This window comes from Solanum lycopersicum, chromosome 12 (genome assembly GCF_036512215.1).
Source record: "Solanum lycopersicum chromosome 12, SLM_r2.1".
In the NCBI taxonomy this organism is placed as follows: domain Eukaryota; kingdom Viridiplantae; phylum Streptophyta; class Magnoliopsida; order Solanales; family Solanaceae; genus Solanum; species Solanum lycopersicum.
The window spans coordinates 66,447,660-66,465,514 of NC_090811.1; the positions used below are offsets into that span (position 1 = coordinate 66,447,660).

General features: G+C 38.6%; 1 protein-coding gene across 4 annotated transcripts; it reads left to right on the plus strand.

Annotated features, from left to right (window-relative positions):
* The first annotated feature begins 13,192 nt into the window (after positions 1-13,192).
* LOC101245237 (uncharacterized) lies at positions 13,193-17,519 on the plus strand. Of its 4 annotated transcripts, XM_069292683.1 has the most exons (7): positions 13,282-13,375; positions 14,220-14,523; positions 14,687-14,763; positions 15,100-15,279; positions 15,983-16,081; positions 16,182-16,427; positions 16,967-17,519. In XM_069292683.1, the coding sequence occupies exons 3-7, from the start codon at positions 14,704-14,706 to the stop codon at positions 17,264-17,266; spliced, it is 885 nt and encodes a 294-aa protein (XP_069148784.1). In that variant the 5' UTR covers positions 13,282-13,375; positions 14,220-14,523; positions 14,687-14,703; the 3' UTR covers positions 17,267-17,519. The 4 variants fall into 4 exon arrangements, with proteins under 4 accessions (XP_010314635.1, XP_069148784.1, XP_004252787.1 ...); XM_010316333.4 differs by lacking the exon at positions 14,220-14,523 and having other exon boundaries at positions 13,193-13,375; XM_004252739.5 differs by lacking the exons at positions 13,282-13,375; positions 14,220-14,523 and adding an exon at positions 13,452-13,766.
* The last annotated feature ends 336 nt before the right edge of the window (positions 17,520-17,855 follow it).

Below are 17,855 nucleotides of genomic sequence, written 5' to 3' on the forward strand. Positions count from 1 at the left end.
AATAAGGGAAGATGTAAAGGTGAAAGTGGGAAAGAAGAAGACAAAAAAATATGTTAAAAAATAGGCTTAAATAAGCCTCTCACGCGCTATTTAACGAGTGTATTGTATTCACGTTGTTACATCAATACAAAGTATCAAAATGACATAATAAGGGGTCTAAAATGAGAAAGCCTACTCACGATATCTAAATGAAAATTGTTGTCAAATTAATGTGGCTGGCCTATGGGTTTAAGAATAACCATAAGATACATGAAAATTATCGATTAAAGATAAATTTATTTGATTTTCGAAATTTGTAAAATGTTGAGTAAATTTGAACACGAAGTAGTATTTCTGTCAAGCAGGAGATGGATGTCGACAAGCTCAAGGAATAATTTTTTTGTTCTTAAAAAAAAATGATTTTGCTTTTTATTTTTGCTTATAGATTTTTTCTTCATATTATATATAAAGGAAAGACTGTTTGCGAATCTCGCAATTTTATTATTTAGAGGCTAATTTAAACATTATTTATTTATATTTAATAAAGGTTCGAATCTTAATTATTCAAATTCAGTCAGTTAAATGCGTGTGGTTTTTAATTTGGAATCTGAATAATTCAGAAACGGATTAGATCTATAGGAGAGTTTAAGGCCTCATTTGTTTTAATTAAGATTAAGACGTTTAAATCTGAATACACATTTTATATTAAGATATGCATAAGATTTAGATGTACAAGGTCAAACGAGCCCCGGAGCGAGCATACCCCAATTTCGACGATTTTCGTGTGCTATAGCAAATCATTTTTTCGGTGATCCGGATTACGTCAAAAATTCCAAAATTTTTTGTGGACGTCCGTCAATACCTTGGCTATGCAGCCAGTTGGCCATCACGGCCAGTACAACCCATTTTAGAGGTCAAACGAGCCCCAAAGCGTGCATACCCCCTTATTTAGACGATTTTCGTGTGCTATATCAAACCATATTTAGGGTGATCCGGATTCCGACGTCAAAAATGCCAAAATTTTTTGTGGACGTGCGTCAAGACCTTGGCTATGCATCCAGTTGGCCCTCACGGCCAGTCCGACCAATTTTCAAGGTCAAACGAGCCTCGAAACGCGCATACCCCCATTTCGACGATTTTCGTGTGCTATAGCAAACCATTTTTTGGGTTATCCGGATTTCGACGTCAATAATGTCAATTATTTTTGTGGACGTCTGTCAAGACCTTGTCTATGCAGGCGGTTGGCCCTCACGGCCAGTCTGACCCATTTTGAAGGTCAAACGAGTCCCGAAGCGAGTATACCCCTCGTTTCGACGATTTTCGTGTGCTATAGCAAACCATTTTTTGGATGATCCGGATTCCGATGTCAAAAATGCCAATTTTTTTTGGACGTCCGTCAAGACTTTATCTATGCAGCCAGTTGGCCATCACAGCCAATCCAACTCATTTTCAAGGTCAAACGAGCCCTGAAGCGAGCATACCTCAATTTCAACGATTTTCGTAAGCAATAGCAAACCATTTTTAGGTGATTCAGATTCCGACGTTAAAAATACCAAATTTTTTTGTGGACGTCCGTCAATACCTTGGCTATAAAGCCAGTTGGCTATCATGGCCAATCCAACTCATTTTCAAGGTCAAATGAGCCCCAAAGCGAGCATACCCCAATTTCGATGATTTTTGTGAGCAATAGCAAACCATTTTTTAGGTGATCCGGATTCCGACGTCAAAAATGCCAAAATTTTTTTGTGGACATCCGTCAGTACCTTGGCTATGCATCCAGTTGTCCATCACGGCCAGTCTGACCAATTTTCAAGGTCAAAAGAGCCTCGAAACGCATATACCCCTCTATTTAGAAGATTTTCGTGTGCTATAACAAACTATTTTTAGGGTGATCTAGATTCCGACGTCAAAAATGCCAAACATTTTTGTGGACGTGCGTCAAGACCTTGGCTATGCATCTAGTTGGCCCTCACGACGAGTCCGACCAATTTTCAAGGTCAAACGAGCCTCGAAGCGTGCATACCCCCATTTCAACGATTTTCGTGTGCAATAGCAAACCGTTTTTTGGGTTATCCAGATTTCGACGTAAAAAATGACAATTTTTTTTGTAGACGTTCGTCAAGACCTTGTGTATGCTTCCGGTTGGCCCTCACGGCCAGTCCAACCCATTTTGAAAGTCAAACGAGCCCCAAAGCGAGCATACCCTTCATTTCGACGATATTCGTGTGCTATAGCAAACCATTTTATGGGTGATCCGGATTCCAGCGTCAAAAATTCCAAAATTTTTATGGACGTCTGGCAATACCTTGGATATGCAACTAGTTGGCCATCACGGCCAATCCAACTCATTATCAAGGTCAAACGAGCCCCGAAGTGAGAATACCCCAATTTCTACGATTTTCATAAGCAATAGCAAACCATTTTTTAGGTGATCCGGATTCCGACATCAAAAAGGTCAATTTTTTTTGTGGACGTCCGTCAAGACCTTGTCTATGCAGCCGGTTGACCCTTACGACTAGTCCAACCCATTTTGAAGGTCAAACGAGCCCCAAAGCGAGCATAGCCCTCATTTCGACGATATTCATGTGCTAAAACAAATTATTTTTTGGGTGATCCGGATAAAGACGTCAAAAAATCTAAAATTTTTTGTGGACGTCCGTCAATACCTTGGCTATGTAACCAGTTGGCCATCACGGCCAATCCAACTCATTTTCATGGTCAAAAGAGCTCCGAAGCGAGCATACCCCAATTTTGACCATTTTCGTAAGCAATAGCAAACTATTTTTTAGGTGATCCAAATTTAGACGTCAAAAATGCCTAAATTTTGTGTGGACGTCTGTCAAGACCTTGGCTATGCAGCCAATTGGCCATCACGGCCAGTCCAACTCATTTTTAAGGTCAAACGAGCCCCAAAACGCGCATACCCCCTATTTAGACTATTTTCGTGTGCTATAGCAAACCATTTTTAGGGTGATCCGGATTCCGATGTCAAAAATGCCAAACTTTTTTGTGGACATGCATCAAGACCTTGGCTATGCATCCAGTTGGCCCTCACGGCCAGTCCGACCAATTATCAAGGTCAAACGAGCCTCGAAGCGCGCATACACTCCCATTTCGACGATTTTCGTGTGCTATAGCAAACCATTTTTTGGGTTATCCAATTCCGACGATAAAAATGCCAATATTTTTTTTGGACGTCCGTCAATACCTTGTCTATGCAGCCGGTTGGCCCTCACGGCCATTCTGACACATTTTGAAGGTCAAACGAGCCCCGAAGCGAGCATACCCCTCATTTCGACGATTTTCGTGTGCTATAGCAAACTATTTTTTTGGGTGATCCGGATTCTGACGTCAAAAATGCCAAATTTTTTTGTGGACGTCCGTCAAGACCTTGTCTATGCAGCCAGTTGTCCATTACGGCCAATCCTACTCATTTTTAAGGTCAAACAATCCCCGAAGCGAGCATACCCAATTTCGATAATTTCGTAAGCAATAGCAAACCATTTTTTAGGTGATCAGGTCAAAGTACCAAATTTTTTTGTGGACGTCCGTCAATACCTTGGCTATGCAGCCAGTTCTCTATCACGGCCAATTCAACTCATTTTCAAGTTCAAACGAGCCCAGAATCGAGCATACACCAATTTCGACGATTTTCGTAAGCAATATCAAACCATTTTTTAGGTGATCCAGATTCCGACGTAAAAAATGCCAATTTTTTTGTGGACGTCCGTCAAGACCTTGGCTATGCAGCCAGTTGTCCATCACAGCCAGTCCGACCCATTTTCAAGGTGAAACGAGCTCCGAAGCGCGCATACCCCCCTTATTTAGACGATTTTCGTGTGCTATAGCAAACCATTTTAAGGGTGATCCAGATTCTGACGTCAAAAATGTCAAATTTTTTTGTGAATGCGTCAAGACCTTGGCTATGCACCTAGTTGGCCCTCACAGCCAGTCCGACCAATTTTCAAGGTCAAACGAGTCCCGATGTGCGCATACCCCCATTTCGACTATTTTCGTGTGCTATAGCAAATCGTTTTTTGGGTGATCCGAATTCCGACGTCAAAAATGCTAAATAATTTTGTGGACGTCCGTCAAGACCTTGTCTATGCAGCCAGTTGCCCATCACGGCCAATCCTACTCATTTTTAAGGTCAAACAAGCCCCGAAGCGAGCATAACCAATTTCGATAATTTCGTAAGCAATAGCAAACCATTTTTAGGTGATCCGGTCAAAGTACCAAAATTTTTTGTGGACGTCTGTCAATACCTTGGCTATGCAGCCAATTGGCTATCACGGCCAATTCAACTCATTTTCAAGGTCAAACGAGCCCCGAATCGAGCATACACCAATTTCGACAATTTTCGTAAGCAATATCAAACTATTTTTAGGTGATCCGGATTCCAACGTCAAAAATGCCAAATTTTTTTGGGGACGTCTATCAAGACCTTGGCTATGCAGCCAGTTGGCCATCACAGCCAGTCTGACCCATTTTCAAGGTCAAACGAGCTCTGAAGCACGCATACCCCTCTATTTAGACGATTTTCGTGTGCTATAGCAAACCATTTTAAGGGTGATCCAGATTTCGACGTCAAAAATGCCAAACATTTTTGTGGACGTGCGTCAAGACCTTGGCTATGCATCCAGTTAGCCCTCACGGCCAGTCCGACCAATTTTTCAGGTCAAACGAGCCTCGAAGCGCGCATACACCCATTTCGACTATTTTCGTGTACTATAGCAAACCATTTTTGGGTTATCCGGATTTCGACGTCAAAAATGCCAAATTTTTTTGTGGACATCCGTCAAGACCTTGTCTATGCAGCTGGTTGTCCCTCACGGCCAGTCCAACCAATTTTAAAGGTCAAACGAGCCCCGAAGCGATCATAACCCTCATTTCGACGATTTTCGTGTGCTATAACAAACCATTTTTTGGGTGATCGTCAAAAATTCCAAAATTTCTTGTGGCATCCGTCAATACCTTGGATATGCAGCCAGTTCTCCATCACGTCCAATCCAACTCATTTTCAAGGTCAAACGAGCCCTGAAACGAGCATACCCCAATTTTGATGATTTTCGTAAGCAATAGCAAACCGTTTTTTAAGTGATCGGGATACTGACGTCAAAAATGTCAAATTTTTTTGTGGACGTCCTTCAAGACCTTGGCTATGCAGCTAGTTGGCAATCACGGCCAGTCCGACCCATTTTCAAGGTCAAACGAGCTCCGAAGCGCGCAAACCTCCTTATTTAGACGATTTTCGTGTGCTATAGCAAACCATTTTTAGGGTGATCCAGATTCCGACGTAAAAAATGCCAAACTTTTTTGTGGACGTGCGTCAAGAGCTTGGCTCAGCATCCAGTTGGACCTCACAGCCAGTCCGACCAATTTTTTCAAGGTCAAACGAGCCTCGAAGTGCGCATACCCCTATTTCGATGATTTTCGTGTGCTATAGTAATCCATTTTTTGGGTTATCCAGATTCTGACGTCAAAAATGCCAAATTTTTTTATGGACGTCCGTCAAGACCTTGTCTATGCAGCCGGTTGGCCCTCACGGACAATCCAACCCATTTCTAAGGTCAAACGAGCCCCGAAGCGAGCATACCTCTCATTTCGATGATTTTCGTGTGCTATAGCAAATCATTTTTTGGATAAACCGAATTAAAACGTCAAAAATTCCAAATTTTTTTGCGGACGTTCGTCAGTACCTTGTTTATGCAGCCAGTTGTCCATCACGGCCAATCCAACTCATTTTCAAGGTCAAACGAGCCTAGAAGCGAGCATACCCCTATTTCGACTATTTTCCTAAGCAATAGCAAACCATTTTTTAGGTGAACCGGATACCGACGTAAAAAATGCCAATTTTTTTTGTGGATGTCCGTCAAGACCTTGGCTTTGCAGCCAGTTGTCCATCACGGCCAGTCTGACCCATTTTCAAGGTCAAACGACTCCGAAGCGCGCATACTCCCTATTTAGACGATTTTCGTGTGTTATAGTAAACCATTGTTACGGTGACCTAGATTCCGACGTAAAAAATGCCAAACTTTTTTATGGACGTGCGTCAAGACCTTGGCTATGCATCCAGTTGGCCCTCACGGCCAGTCCAACCAATTTTCAAGGTCAAACGAGCCTCGGAGCGCGCATACTCCCATTTCGACGATTTTCGTGTGCTATAGCAAACCATTTTTTGGGTTATCCAGATTCCGACGTCAAAAATGCCAAATTTTATTGTGTACGTCCGTCAAGACCTTGTCTATGCAGCCGGTTGGCCCTCACGGCCAGTCCAACCAATTTTGAAGGTCAAATGAGCCCCGAAGCGAGCATACCCCTCATTTCGACGATTTTCGTGTGCTATAGCAACCATTTTTTGGGTGATCCGGATTAAGACGTCAAAAATTCAAAAATTTTTCGTGGACGTCCGTCAATACCTGGCTATGCAGCCAGTTGTCCATCACGGCCAATCCAACTCATTTTCAAGGTCATACGAGCCCCGAAGCGAGCATACCCCAATTTCGACGATTTTCGTAAGCAATAGCAAACCATTTTAGGTGATTTAGATACCGACGTCAAAAATTTCAAAAATTTTTGTGGACGTCCGTCAAGACCTTGGATATGCAACCAGTTGGCCATCACGACCAGTACGACCCATTTTCAAGGTCAAACGAGCCTCGAAGCGCGCATACCCCTTATTTAGACGATTTTCGTATGCTATAGCAAACCTTTTTTAGGGTGATCCGATTCCGATGTCAAAAATGCCAAACTTTTTTATGGACGTGCGTCAAGACCTTGTCTATGCATCCAGTTGGCCCTCACGGCCAGTCCGACCAATTTTCAAGGTCAAACGAGCCTCGAAGCGCGCATACCCCCCATTTCGATGATTTTCGTGTGCTATAGCAAACCATTTTTTGGGTTATACGGATTCCGACGTCAAAAATGTCAAATTTTTTTGTGGACGTCCGTCAAGACCTTGTCTTTGCAGTTGGTTGTCCCTCACGGCCAGTCTAACCCATTTTGAAGGTCAAACGAGCCCCGAAGCGAGCATACGCTTCATTTCGACGATATTCGTGTGCTACAGCAAACCATTTTTTGGAGATTTGGATATAGACGTCAAAAATTCCAAATTTTTTTGTAGACGTTCGTTAATACCTTGGCTATGTATCCAGTTGGCCATCACGTCCAGTCTGACCCATTTTCAAGGTCAAATGAGCCCCGAAGCGCGCATAACCCCCTATTTGGACGATTTTCGTGTGCTTAGCAAACCATTTTTTGGGTTATCCGGATTCCGACGTCAAAAATGTCAAATTTTTTTGTGGACATCCGTCAAGACCTTGTCTATGCAGCCAGTTGTCCCTCACAGCCAGTCCAACCCATTTTGAAGGTCAAATGATCCCCGAAGCGAGCATACCCTTCATTTCGATGATTTTCGTGTGCTATAGCAAACCCTTTTTTGGGTGATACAGATTAAGACGTCAAAAATGCCAAATTTTTTGTGGACGCCCGTCTAGACCTTGTCTTTGCAGCCTGTTGGCCCTTAAGGCCAGTCCGACCTATTTTGAAGGTCAAACGAGCCCCGAAGCGAGCATACCTCTCATTTCGATGATTTTCGTGTGTAGCAAACCATTTTTTGGGTGATCCGGATTAAGATGTCAAGAATTCGAAAATGTTTTGTGGAAGTCCGTCAATACCTTGGCTATTAATCCATTTTGGCCATCACGGCCAATCCAACTCATTATCAAGGTCAAACAAGCCCCGAAGCGAGAATATCCCAATTTTGACGATTTTGGTAAGCAATAGCAAAGCATTTTTAGGTGATTTAGATTCCAACGTCAAAAATGCCAAAATTTTTTGTGGATGTCGGTCAAGACCTTGGCTATGCATCCAGTTTGCCATCACGGTCAGTCCGACCCATTTCAAGGTCAAACGAGCCCCGAAGCGCGCATACCCCCCTATTTAGACTATTTTCGTGTGATATAGCAAACCATTTTTAGGGTGATATGGATTCCGATGTCAAAAATGTCAAATTTTTTTGTGGACGTCCTTCAAGACCTTGGCTATGCAGCCAGTTGGCAATCACGGCCAGTCCGACCAATTTTCAAGGTCAAACGAGCCTCGAAGCTCGCATACCCCCCCCATTTCGATGATTTTCGTATGCTATAGCAATCCATTTTTTGGGTTATCCGGATTCCGATGTCAAAAATGCCAATATTTTTTTGTGAACGTCCGTCAATACCTTGTCTATGTAGCCGGTTAGCCCTCACGGCCAGTCCGACACATTTGAAGGTCAAACAAGCCCCGAAGCGAGCATACCCCAATTCCGACCTAAAAAATGCCAATTTTTTTGTGGACGTCCGTCAAGACCTTGTCTTTGCATCCAGTTGGCCATCACGGCCAATCCAACTCATTTTAAAGGTCAAACAAGTCCCGAAATGAGCATACCCCAATTTCGACGATTTTCATAAGCAATAGCAAACGAGTCAAAAATTCCAAAATTTTTTGTGGACGTCCGTCAATACCTTGTCTATGCAGCCAGTTGGCCATCACGGCCAATCCAATTTATTTTCAAGGTCAAACGAGCCCCGAAGCGAGCATACCCCTCATTTCGATGATTTTCGTGTGCTATAGAAAACCATTTTTGGGGTGATCCGGATTAAGACGTCAAAAATACCAAAAATTTTTGTGGACGTCTGTCAAGACCTTGGCTATGCATCCAGTTGGCCATCACGGCCAATCCAACTCATTTTCAAGGTCAAACGAGCCCCGGAGCGAGCATACCAAATTTCGACGATTTTCGTAAGCAATAGCAAACTATTTTTTAGGTGATCCGGATTCCGACGTCAAAAATGACAAATTTTTTTGTGGACGTGCGTCAAGACCTTGGCTAAGCAGCCAGTTGGCCATCACGGCCAGTCCGACCCATTTTCAAGGTAAAACGAGCCCCGAAGCGAGCATACCTCTGATTTCGACGATTTTTGTGTGCTATAGCAAACCATTTTTTGGGTTATCCGGATTCCGACGTCAAAAATTCCAATTTTTTTTGTGGACGTCCGTCAAGACCTTGTCTATGCAGCCGGTTTGACCTCACGGCCAGTCCAACCCATTTTTAAGGTCAAACGGGCCCCGAAGCGAGCATACCCCTCATTTCGGCGATTTTCGTGTGCTATAGCAAACCATTTTTTGGGTGATCCAGATTAAGACGTCAAAAATTCCAAAATTTTTTGTGGACGTCCATCAATACCTTGGCTATGCATCCAGTTGTCCATCATGGCCAATCCAACTCATTTTCAAGGTCAAACGAGCCCCGAAGCGAGAATACCACAATTTCGATGATTTTCGTTTGCAATAGCAAACCATTTTTTAGGTGATCCGGATTTCGACGTCAAAAATGCCAAATTTTTTTGTGGACGTCCGTCAAGACCTTGGCTATACATCCAGTTGGCCATCACGTCCAGTTCGACCCATTTTCAAGGTCAAACGAGCCCCGAAGCGCGCATACCCCCCTATTTATACGATTTTCGTGTGCTATAACAAATCATTTTTAGGGTGATCCGGATTCCGACGTAAAAAATGCCAAACTTTTTTTGGACGTGCGTCAAGACCTTGGCTATGAATCTAGTTGGCCCTCTCAGCCAGTTTGACCAATTTTCAAGGTCAAACGAGCCTCGAAGCGTGCATACCCCCCATTTCGACGATTTTCGTGTGCTATAGTAAACCATTTTTTGGGTTATCCGGATTCTGACGTAAAAAATGCCAAATTTTTTTGTGGACGTCCGTCAAGACCTTTTCTATGCAGCCAATTGGCCCTCACGGCTAGTCCAACCTATTTTGAAGGTCAAACGAGCCCCGAAGCGAGCATACCCCTCATTTCGATGATTTTCGTGTGCTATAGCAAACCATTTTTTGGGTGATCCGGATTAAGACGTAAAAATTCTAATAATTTTTGTGGACGTCCATCAATACCTTGGCTATGCATCTTGTTGGCCATCACGGACAATCCAACTTATTTTGAAGGTCAAACGAGCCCCGAAGCGAGCATAACCCTCATTTCGATGATTTTCGTGTGCTATAGCAAACCATTTTTTGGGTAATCCGGATTAAGACGTCAAAAATTCCAAAAAATTTTGTGGACGTCCGTCAAGTTCGTTTAGCCATCAGGGCCAACTGATTCCATAGATAATGTCTTAAAGGACGTCCACAAAAATATTGGACAAAGTAGACGTCGAAATTCTAGATTACCAAAAAAGATCATGGACTATAGTACACAAAAATTGACAAAAAAAGGGTTTACTTACTCCAAGGCTCTTTTGACCTTTAAAATGGTCTGCTTTAGCATTAGGACCAACTTCATACATAAATATCGTCTTAACGAACATCCACGAAATTTTTGGGTGAAAAAGACGTCAGAATTGTGGATCACAAAATATTCATAAATTATATAGTACACAAAAATTGACAAAATGGGCTATAATTGCTTCGGGACACGTTTGACCTTGAAAATGAGTCATTTTGGTCGTTAGGACTCACTGGATCCATAACTAACGTTTTAACGGATGTCCACAAAAAATTTAGGCAAAAAAGACATCGAAATTTTGGATCGCCCACGGCTAACACACTTGAAAAATCGAGGAATTTGGGCGATTTTAATAAAGGCCTTGTAAATGTGAAAAATAAGCGTTAAAAAATTATGTGAGAATACGTGTTGGTTCCCAACTCATTACAAAGGTCCTAATAAGGTTTTCTGGGAAAAAATTTGGGTGCTTTTAGTGCCTGATCAATGGGCCAATACACATGAAAAATTGGAAAATTTGAGCCTTCGTAAAAAAGAGTTTGTAAATGCGAAAATGAGCCATTAAAAAATGGTGCGAGTATGCGTGAAGGTTCCCCAACTCACTACGGAGGTCCTCATAGAGTTTTTGAGAAATTGTTTTTGGATTGTCTGGGCACTAGATCCATGGGCTAATACACATGGAAAATTAGAAAATTTGGGCAATTCGTCAAAAGGGGCTTATAAACGAGGAAATGGGTGTCAAAAAATTGTATGAGCATACGTGAACGTTCCCCAACTCATTACGGAGTTTCTCATGAAGTGTTTTGAGAAAAAAAAAATTCGGTGCTCCATGCACCAGATCCATGGGCTTTACAAGGAATTTGGGTTGTTCTTTAAAAAAGGTTTGTGAATGCGAAAATGGATATGCTGCAATTTATAATGGGAAAATTACATGGGATGACAAACATTCATAGCTAATTATATTATAGGGATATAGTTTAATTTATTTACCTTATATAATTATAGTTTATTTTTGTTTGCTATATTTAATGGGTTCCACAACCTATTATATAACCACTGGTATAAAAATATTATTTTCTAATTTTGTATATAATTATACACAAAACAATTTTCTCTCTCGTTGTCGCATTCCAAATTTTTCTCCTACATTTAATACTCCAGCTATCCGGTTTGAAATTCAAATTGTTGTCCAAAATTAGATTACTCCCTCCCGAAGTTGAAGTTCCCTCCCGAAGTTGAAGTCAATTTCGTAAGTACTCTTAATTTTAGTTGTTTACCTCTTCTTTTTTTTTACTTATTCAAAATTTGTATGTGTTCTGTTTATTTTTTCCATATATTTTGATGAAATAATCGATTTTTTGTTCTTGATAGATCTAAAATTGGTCACACAATGAATGAATCATCTTCATCTTTGAGGATTACCAGAGGTATTCCTTTGCATGTCAATGTTGTTGACATTTTACCATCGTTTTCAATAGGGTTAACTCAAGATTTTGGGTTTGATGTAGGGTTATTGGGAAAATCAAATCAAGTTATACAAGAACAAATAATGGAAGAGCTTAGATCAAATGAAAAAAACGACCCTACGGCAGTTCAACAAGCTATTAACAATGCCAAAGCTAGAGGCATTAAAATAGTACAAGGAAGAAGAAAGAGGAAAGCTGTAAACATTGAATCAGAGGAAAATGCTTCTGAAGTTGTCGGATCTGAAGAACATAATATTCATGAGGTACTGTATTAAAACACAAAGTTAGATACAATTTTTTGATTAATTAGATGTCAATATACAAAAAATATTACTTAAGTATTGTATATAGTATAATTGCATGTTTAGTAATTGTATATAGTATATTGCATATGTTATTTTTGTTTTTTGTATATATATACAAAAAAGTAATTGGACTTAGTTATACAGATGAATTTTTTTTATATATGATTAGAATTTGTATATTCTATTAGTTATATACAAATTATTGAAGTTAGTATATATTAAGTTTATATACATATACAAAAATTGATATGTACATGTCTGTTTTAATAGCTGGTAGTAGGGAATTGTATATGAAAGGCTCATTTTTTTTTATATACATATGTACACAAAGTAATTGGATTTAGTTATATAGATGGAAAAATATCATATGCGATTATAATTTGTATATTGTAGTAGTTATATACAAATTATTGAAGTTAGTATATATTAACTTTATATATTATTGGAATATATAAAAAGTCATTTAGAAACTTGTATATAATGTCACGTTTAACTAATATATTCATGTACATATATAAATATACAAAAAAAGGTAAGTTCATATATATATACAGATATTTTTTTTTGAATTTGAACGTTTAGCTTAAAAAAAGGGACGTTTCCCTAAAATTGTGGCATTATCTAAATTTATTGTTAGCATATTTAACGCTTCAGTTACAAACCACTTTTTAAAATATAATTGTATAAATAAAAAAAAACATTATATACAAAATTAAAGATACCTAAAATAACTAAACTATACCCATATAAAGTAATTAGGTAAACTATACCCATATAATGTTATTTAATCTAATAAGTTTGCCATATATGAAATTTTTCCATTTATAATACCTTTCGTATAGTTTTTGAATATCTAAATTGTTCCTTTAAAATATTGAATTCTATGTAATCTAATTTAACTGCAAAAATTAGTCAGATTGACTTTTGAAAAGCGCAACATAACAAAAAAAAGAGGACAGAAGAAACATATTTCTTACATTTTTTTTAAAAAAAAAAATCATACATTTATTAATTAAAAGTTTAACCTATTTGAATCATATATCAAAATGATCAAAATTTTCAAAAACTGAAGTTTCCCTAAAAACTCTCATCTTATATAAATATAAATGCCACGTGGCAGACTGTGATTTTACACTATATTATATTCCCCACTATCCCAGGATCCCAATGAGTAAAATAACCATATGTGCCATAGTGGAAGACTTTGTTTTTTTAATGTAAATAATTGTAACATCTAATTGTCCTTTTTCACACACAAACAGACATTGATCATATCATATTATATGTATATACACTTATATATTATATGTCAAATTCTTGATTAGGGCATCTCAAATTTCTAACCTAAGGTAAGATCATGAATTAATTAATGCTAATTATCTTCTATTCAAAACTTCTTTTATATATAGATAGATATATATTGTGATTGTTGTAGTTGATTCTGTATTTACTGACTTAAAATCTCGAATTAATTATTGTAATTTATGTATATAACATGTTATTGATCTTGATTTGGATATACAATAACTATGATAATAATCTGGACGGATTACTGTTTGTTAGTGTATTTGCTTTGTATCTTGTTTATTTTGTTGCCTTTTTTTTTTCCCTCGACGTCCTGTTTCACTAACTTTCTTTTTGAGTCGAGGGTGTATTAGAAATAACCTTTTTTACCCTAGAAAGATATGGATAAAATCTGACGCATTCTACCCTCCGTAGACCCCGGGTTTACCCTAATAGGTATGTTGTTGTTGTAATCTGGAGCCTGTTAGTTTTGTTGTGACAAAGTTTGGATCTTTTTGATCAGCAAAAAAGGTAGTCTCTTTCAAAAATTTACCACTCTGTTGTAGGTGGATCATGGTGTGAAACACACAAAAAAACCTTTGTTGTTGCATCGAGTTCATCTGAGTTCAGTACTTTCTATGGATCGTTTAAATTTATGTGAAAATTTCAACAAGTAGTATATCTGAATTCATAGTTTTGAAAATTAGGGTCTTAGGGCTAAGAATGTTAAAGATTGAATCTATAGATTTTAAATCCTTAATCCGCTTGTGTTTGTAAAGAGGGAAGCTAGCCATTATTGTTGCAACAATTTGTTAATCGAAAGTAGTTTCAAATTCCTGCGATTTTCTGTCTAGAAAAACGCGGACTTGTAGTACTCTCTTTGATTAATCTAGTCTTTTCTTCGCTTAGGTAGTGAATCAATCATCTACTAAAGATGCAAGCGTTGCACGCCTTATTTGAGACTCGTAAGACAGGAGAGAAGTGTCAAAAGTTGATATCATAGGTTTGAATCATACAGTAATGTGATTCGTTTTCCTTTTTGTGCCAAACAGAATGAAATAGATTCACTCCGTGATGAATACGCTTGAAAAATGAAATGCAATTCTTTTGACCCTACTTATGTCATGGTAATTGAAATCATCTTTTGTATGGAATTTTTGTTTTCAAAATGTATTTGAAGATCGATAGGAAATCTCGCGACTGTCAAGTAGAAGTAAGTTCTAATTCCTCTGTGTTTCTATATAAATCTGTTCCTTTTTGAACATTTGTATTGGAGTTTTAGATATGAAAATGTCTTTGTTGATACATGGGAACTTCGATCTTATATTAGTCGATTGTTGAAAGGCCTCACTTTTGTTATACTGGTTTTGCTTCAGTTGCAGTAGCATTTATCATGTTTCGTCGCAAGAGCCATCCCCATAGTGAACAGGAGGGTGAGGATCAACCACATAAGGTGATTAATCGTTGAAAAGTTTATATTGTTGTGTGGAGTTTTCTGTTTCCGAGTGTGTTTGAAGATTTATACGAGTATACAACTTAAGCTTTTAGATGAGATGATCATACACGTGAAAGTAGCTTCAGTAAATTCGCTCTTTCAGAGCTCAAATAGGTCATATTAGGTTCTGTGAGTCTATAAATGCTTGAATATAATCGTTGACATTATAAAGATGCATAACTCTTGATACTTCTGAGGGACTGTGGACGTATTCACGATTAAATCGTGTGTTTTGAACTTGTTCTAATCAGATCATATCTATGAAGTGAGAGGCTCATGTTACTACTATTACAGGTTAAGGAACTTAGGACTTCCTTGGGCGCGCCACTATCAGGACGTGATTTACAGTACTGCAGTGATGCATGTTTAAGGAGATATTTGGAAGCGCGGAACTGGAATGTTGAGAAATCAAAGAAGATGTTGGAAGAAACCTTAAAATGGAGGTTAACTTTTAAGCCTGAAGAGATCCGCTGGGTAAGAAAAGAGACGGTTTTGTATGGTGTGGTTATCTTCTTGTTGAATGTAACATGTTACTAAATCATTCCAGTATGTTTACTTTAGGTCGATATTTGCTAGGAGTGTTTATGCTTGTCACAAACTTATATGCTAACAGACTCGTATATTTCATCGAAAAAAGTACAGGAAAAGAATCATATTGAAAATGCTCCCAACCCACACCTTCCTTTCGTAGAGTCGATGTATTGTAAGTGATCCCAACCTGCCCGGAGTGAGCTTCCCGTAAAGGCAAGTGAAGTTGGTGAGCGATATGATGGATAACTATCTCCTGTTGTTTCGGAGAGGACTCAGCTGTTAGTTAGTACCCCAAGAGATGAACTAACTATAGATTTGTATATGAGTGCACGATATGAAATTTGGGCGGATAGCTAAAAGAAAGTTGATAGAGAAACTATTTTTTTGTATACAATTAGAATAAGACGGGCTTACATAGAGCGATATGGACATGGACAGTGAGTATTCATTCATACAATTATGAATTGGAAAAAAGTACTGCATGACAAACTGTTTGTAGTTATTCTGCAGACATGAAAGATAACATATTTGTGATTGTCGCCTTTATTTATATTTACCAACGATTCATTTTTTCATAATTCATCGTGTTGGTACTAGACGGTTTTCTGATATGTATCTGCTGAACATATAATTTGCACTTTTACAGCATGAAGTTGCAATTGAAGGTGAGACCGGGAAGGCTTACAGAGCAAATTTTCATGACCGTGATGGGAGGACTGTTCTTATCTTGAGACCGGGAATGCAGGTGACATAAGATACCTACTCTAAAGTCTTCAAAATCTGTGTAACGATAACTGCTGAAAAATTCTTGAATTGGTTTCATAGTTTTCGCTTACATTCTGCAGAACACGACAGCACTAGACAACCAGATGAGGCATTTAGTGTATCTGATAGAAAATGCAATTCTTAATCTTCCACAAGACCAAGAGCAAATGTCATGGTTGATAGACTTCACAGGATGGTCTTTAACTAACAATGTTCCTATCAAATCTGCTCGTGAGACGGTCAATATTTTGCAGAATCACTACCCTGAAAGACTTGCTGTAGCATTTCTGTACAACCCTCCGCGGATTTTTGAAGCATTTTGGAAGGTTTGATCTGAATCTTTATCTTTTTCTTTCACCTCTTACCTGTTACTTGATCTAACAAAAACCAAGCAAAACTCGTGATCAGTTATCTTAGTGTGTTAAGGTGTGGGGAGGATACAATCAACATGGAACGCCTTTTATGAAACTTGTTTTCTTTATTGACACCAAAGAAGTCATTTTTCTCATTTTTAAAGAACTTGTGTTCTTATATTTTTTTCAAAAATGTGTTCCTCCATACCAAACACAGTTGATCTCTTTTTTCGGTCATTGCCTTGTTGGTTTACACGTTCATATCGAACCATGTGCTATTATTATCTGGTTCTATTATGTATTTTATTCAAGCATCAACCAACCATAGTTACTTCAGGGAACGCAGCCTGGTGCACAAAGCATCCTGCATTCACGCTGCACGTCGAAGTGTGTGATTGCATCATGTAGGCAACTGATTCCACTGGTCACAATGAGACAACTTTACCATTGCTCCGAGGCACTCCCTTTGTCTTACCTTATATTAATGCTGATTTTCCCCTTTCTTGTTCCAGATAGTCAAGTATTTTCTGGATCCCAAAACAATGCAGAAGGTCAAATTTGTTTATCCAAAGAACAAGGACAGTGTTGAGTTGATGAAGTCATATTTTGACATGGATAATTTACCAAATGAATTAGGAGGAAAAGCAAATTTGAAATATGATCATGAAGAGTTCTCAAGGCAAATGACTCAAGATGATGTGAAAGCTGCAAAGTTTTGGAGTTTTGACATACACCACACTGAAACTAATGGCTATTCTGCAGCTGAGGTTGCTCCAAAGACTGAGTGTCTTGCTCCACCAGTTAAAGTTTAGATGCTTTTGCTAGAGTTACTTAAAACTTTGTTAGATGCTTTGTTATGATATAACAAATGTAAGATGTTAAGAATTTGCATTTTAAATACTAGGCAATAAACACTAGGTGATTACTTTTCGTCTATTTAAGTCTTTTGTTTGACAGACCTTATGGTGGTAAAAGATAGAAAGTAACCATTTTGGGTGAAATAGTCGATGTGTGCACAGTCTGAACACATCCTTGATAAAAGAAGGAAAAGAATGTTCACTTCAAGATTTACTTCTTATTCTCCTCCATCTTAGCGTGAAGCCAACTACGACAGGGTTGAGTGTATCTTTTTTGTATTAAATAAGTGTTGCATGATCGAATAATTTAAGGAATGCAGAAGACTCCTACCAAGATCAACATATGTTGAACGCTTCACCTAGCTAAACGCGCATTAAGACTCCTTGCCAATTCACATCATCCTGAAAAGGCAATACTAAACAATTGATATTTTGCTTTATTTTTTGTCTCAGTTAGCGCCTATCTTATGAAAGCCTACGCTTTACGGTTTAAACCCCAACGAACCTCCGCGTTTGATAAAACTGGTTGTCAAATGTAAAACAT